The sequence below is a fragment of the Psittacula echo genome (genome assembly GCF_963264785.1).
Source record: "Psittacula echo genome assembly, chromosome: 19".
Classification (NCBI taxonomy): Eukaryota; Metazoa; Chordata; class Aves; order Psittaciformes; family Psittacidae; genus Psittacula; species Psittacula echo.
Genome location: NC_137755.1, coordinates 5,360,097 through 5,364,456, shown reverse-complemented (window position 1 = coordinate 5,364,456; position 4,360 = coordinate 5,360,097). Strand labels below are relative to the sequence as shown.

Genomic DNA, 4,360 nt, shown 5'->3' with positions numbered 1-4,360 from the left:
CTGGATGGAGTATTCCAGAGCATCCCTTCCCTTGTTCTCCTGCCATGCTCCTGGTCATACAGCCCGCCATGCTGCTGTCCTCCCTTGCTGCCAGGGCACACGCTGCCTCCTGTCCAGCTCCTGCCCACCCAGCCCTTTCCCATGGGCTGCTCCCAGCCAGGCAGCCCCAGCCTGGGCCACTGCAGGGGTGTCCCCTGCAGGGACCCCTGTGTCCCTGCTCTCCTGCCCAGGACACCCTGAGAGCTCTGCAGCCCCCCCATGCCATCCCATCTCCCCACACCAGCACAACAGCCCCGGCCCTTGGGCTCCTCAAGAGCTCTTCCTGCTCCAGGCACAGAGCAGCCATCCCAGAGCTGGAGCAGCCAGAAAGCTGATTTCGTTCCCCTTCATTCCTGCCATGGGAGGACATAGCACAGAGAAGAAGTTGCTGCAGGATTAATTATTTCCATTAAATACAATGAGAGACCCTCACTGACACAAAGTCTGTGGGTCACACAACACGAGTGGCTACTTAAGCAGGAGGAGATGAAAACTGACATTTCTATGAAGACAACATCACCACGAATTGAAACAGGAAAACAAAGTAAACCAGCAAAGACAGACGTGGCCTGTCATGACCTACAATGGAAGCCATTTGCAGGGTAAAGCAGGCAGTGTATGGCTGCTGAACCCCATCCAGTCACCAGCTTCCTCACAGCATTCTTGAGCTCCTGGTTCCTCAGGCTGTAGATGAGGGGGTTCACTGCTGGAGGCACCACCGAGTACAGCACTGACACCACCAGATCCAGGGATGGGGAGGAGATGGAGGGGGGCTTCAGGTAGGCAAATGCTGAAGTGCTGAGAAGCAGGGAGAGCACGGCCAGGTGAGGGAGGCACGTGGAAAAGGCTTTGTGGCGTCCCTGCTCAGAGGGGATCCTCAGCACGGCCCTGAAGATCTGCACGTAGGACCCCACAATGAACACAAAACAGCCAAGTGCCAAACAGAAACCAAGCACAACAAGTCCAACTTCCCTGAGGTAGGAATGTGAGCAGGAGAGCTTGAGGATCTGGGGGATTTCACAGAAGAACTGCTCCACAGCATTGCCTCGGCAGAGGGGCAGTGAAAATGTATTGGCTGTGTGCAGCAGAGCAGTGAGAAACCCAGCGCCCCAGGCAGCTGCTGCCATGTGGACACAAGCTCTGCTGCCCAGGAGGCTCCCGTAGTGCAGGGGCTTGCAGATGGCCACGTAGCGGTCATAGGACATGACAGTGAGGAGAGAAAACTCAGCTATGATAAAAAATAGAAAGAAAAAGGCCTGTGCAGCACAACCTGTGTAGGAGATGGCCCTGGTGTCCCACAGGGAATTGGCCATGGATTTGGGGACAGTGGTGGAGATGCAGCCCAGGTCCAGCAGGGAGAGGTTGAGGAGGAAGAAGTACATGGGGGTGTGGAGGTGCTGGTCGCAGGCTGTGCTGGTGATGATGAGGCCGTTGCCCAGGAGCGCAGCCAGGAAGATGGCCAGGAAGAGCCAGAAGTGCCAGAGCTGCAGCTCCCGCCTGTCTGCGAATGGCAGGAGGAGGAAGTGGGTGATGGAGCTGCCGTTGGCCATGTGCTGCCTCTGGGCATGGGGCACTGTCAGAGGAGAAAAAGGCAGTGACAGGTTAGGACAGGAGGGATGTCAGATACAGAAGTTCAATTTACACACTCACGACTCTGAACACTTTCGGTCTGCATAGGAGAGGCTGAGCGTGACTTGGTCATGATTGTCGCTGAGGTTGGTTGGTTTGTTTGTTTTCCCAGTGTCACAGCTGACAAGTGACTCTATTAGGGATAAAATTCCTAAGTAAGATTTTGAAGGCAACTGTGAAGAGTCTGAGCATGGGACAGACAAAGGGGCTCAACTGCCTGTGGGTTTGTGCCTACTCAAGGTTGCTGCAGAGTCCATCACACACACACAGTATCACAGTATGTTAGAGATTGGAAGGGACCTCAAAAGATCATCTAGTCCAATCCCCCTGCCGGAGCAGGAATACCTAGATAAGGTTACACAGGAATGTGTCCAGGTGGGTTTTGAATGTCTCCAGAGAAGGAGACTCCAGCTGCTCTGCACTTTCTGCATAGACAGTCAGCTCCTTGCCCAGCAGAGCATGGCCAGCAGCCACCTCCAGTGCCAGACACCAAGAGAGCTGCCTGAACGCACCCTCCCCAGGCCTGGGCTGCACTTTCCCCCCACTCCCTGCCCATGTCTCTGCTGCCTGGAGCTGTCCCTGCCAGGAGCTGCTGCTCTGGGCCCAGCTCTGCTCCCTCTCAGTGCTCCCAGAGCCCATCCCATGGGCTGTGTGCTCAGCTCTGCCCTGCACACCCCTCCCGGCAGCAGGGCTCTGCCCAGGAGCATCTCTGCCTGTGCAGGGTCTCAGGAGAAGCTCACACAAGTCCTGACAAGACTCTCGGTGCCTTCTCCAAAGCAGAGAAGGAAATTCCCAGCTCCCACTGCCCAACCTGCCCACCAAGAGTGGAAAACATCAGAGCTCAGAATCCTTCCCTATCAGGCAATCGCTGCCTCAGTGTCTTTCAGCAGGACCCTCTGCAAGTGTTCTCAGAGTGATGTGGAGCTCTGAGCAGCCCTGTCCCACACAGCACCCTCTCCAGTGCACAAGAACAGTTTTGCTTCCCTACCAGGGGTTGTTCCTTCCCTCCCAGCTTCTCTCCCCCAGCACCGTGGGGAGCTCCCGGGCAGGCTGAGTGCTGACCCTGGCAGGCAGCAGAGTCCCTGCCCCTGCACACAGCCCCTGGGCTGCAGGCACCCTGCTGGCAAGGACAGCGCTGGGCACCCCTGGCTGCACACCCACATTCACAGCCTGCAGCCAGCCCCGGGACAAGGGACCTGCCTTGTCCTGTCCCTCGCATGGTGCAGAGGGAAGCCCTGCTCTGCAGCACATCCTGCTCCTTATCTACACAGAGAAACCAAGAGAGTCCTCCTGACAGATCCCATGGCCTGTCCGAGGCAGCAGCTTGAGGAGATCCCTCCAGGAACTGCAGCTGCATTGCCCTGCACCCAGAGCCTTACCATGCACAGGGCTGGGAAGGTTTCTCCTGCAGGGAGCTCTCAGCATCCTCCACTGCCAAGTGCCTTTAAGCTCTCTGAGGCTCGCAGGTCTCCCCTGGGTGCCTGCAGGCACTGCCCCAGCCCTGCTCCTGGCCAGAGCTGTCTCTCTGCAGCACTGCCCGCTTGCCAGCATCTCTCTGCATCCCAGGAGCCCGGCCCAGCTCAGCAGCAGAGGCCCAGCCCAAGGTGGCTCTGCCTCTGCCCTGCTGGGCTCCCTCCAGGGCTCCCTGGGGCTCCAGGGGAACACAATGGGAAACAGCCTGAAGCAAGCACTGCTGTTCCCTCCCTCAGCTGGCAGACACACTGCCTGCCTGCAGTGTCATTTCTCTGATGAGAGACAGAGTTTGTTGCAAACAAAGTTTCTCAGAATTCCAGAATCATTAATTTCAAAAAGACCCTTAAGGTCGACTCCAACCACTAACCAAACACTGTCAAGTCCACCCATGTCAACAGGTGCCACATCTCCACATCTTTTAAAGACCTCCAGGGAAGGTGACACAACCACTTCTGTGGGCAGCCTGTTTCTTGCCCCATCATTTGGACAGCAAGGACTGGACAGGCTGGGATCTCCTTTAGCCCTGCTGATGGAATGGATTCACCATAGTTAATTGAGGCATCTCCTCCTAAGGCTGTAGGCCTGGGGTTGAAGGGGAAGTCGGCTCCCTCCTGTGCACATCACAAACCTATAGGAGGTGGGATTCCTCCTGCCTCTGGTCAGGTCTTTACTTAAAAGGTACCTACATGAGAGCTCTTTGTCTCAGCATTACAGTTGATGGGGGCCAAGAGTGAGGTTTCTGCGTGCAAATCTCTGGGACATTTGGCATTACAGGGCTGGTCAATGTTACATACAGGTAATAGAGACAGGTCGAAGATATCTGCAGGCTGAGAGAGACAAGACAATATCGTTGCAAATATTCTTGTAGCACTCAGAGGCATCAGCCATCAGTTTCTATCAGTGAAGCAAGGTCTGTCCTTTCTGATACCCATTACCTGCTGGCATTGAGGGAACACAAAGTACATCACTGCAGGGTCTTTACTCACTCCCTTGATGATTCAACTAAGGAACAGCCCAAGCATTTTAACTGTGTGGTTGGGTACATGTGGCCTTCAGAGACAGCATCCTCCATGCACAGCCACGGGTCTTAGCAAATCTCAGTCAAACAGGAATTCAAGGGCACCAGGATGAGCTGCTGCTACTTCAGGAACAGTTAAAGAAGAAACAAGATAACACAGGACCACCACTAAATAAAGTGAGAGTACACAGAGGTGCATCT

At 55.4% G+C, this 4,360-nt stretch overlaps 1 protein-coding gene across 1 annotated transcript; it reads right to left on the bottom strand.

The window, feature by feature from the left end:
- Positions 1-611: 611 nt before the first annotated feature.
- Positions 612-1,589, bottom strand: LOC308228590 (olfactory receptor 14J1-like; the record flags this gene model as incomplete). Its single annotated transcript, XM_080631967.1, has 1 exon — positions 612-1,589. The coding sequence occupies one exon, from the start codon at positions 1,587-1,589 to the stop codon at positions 612-614; it is 978 nt and encodes a 325-aa protein (XP_080488093.1).
- Between the last annotated feature and the right edge of the window lie 2,771 nt (positions 1,590-4,360).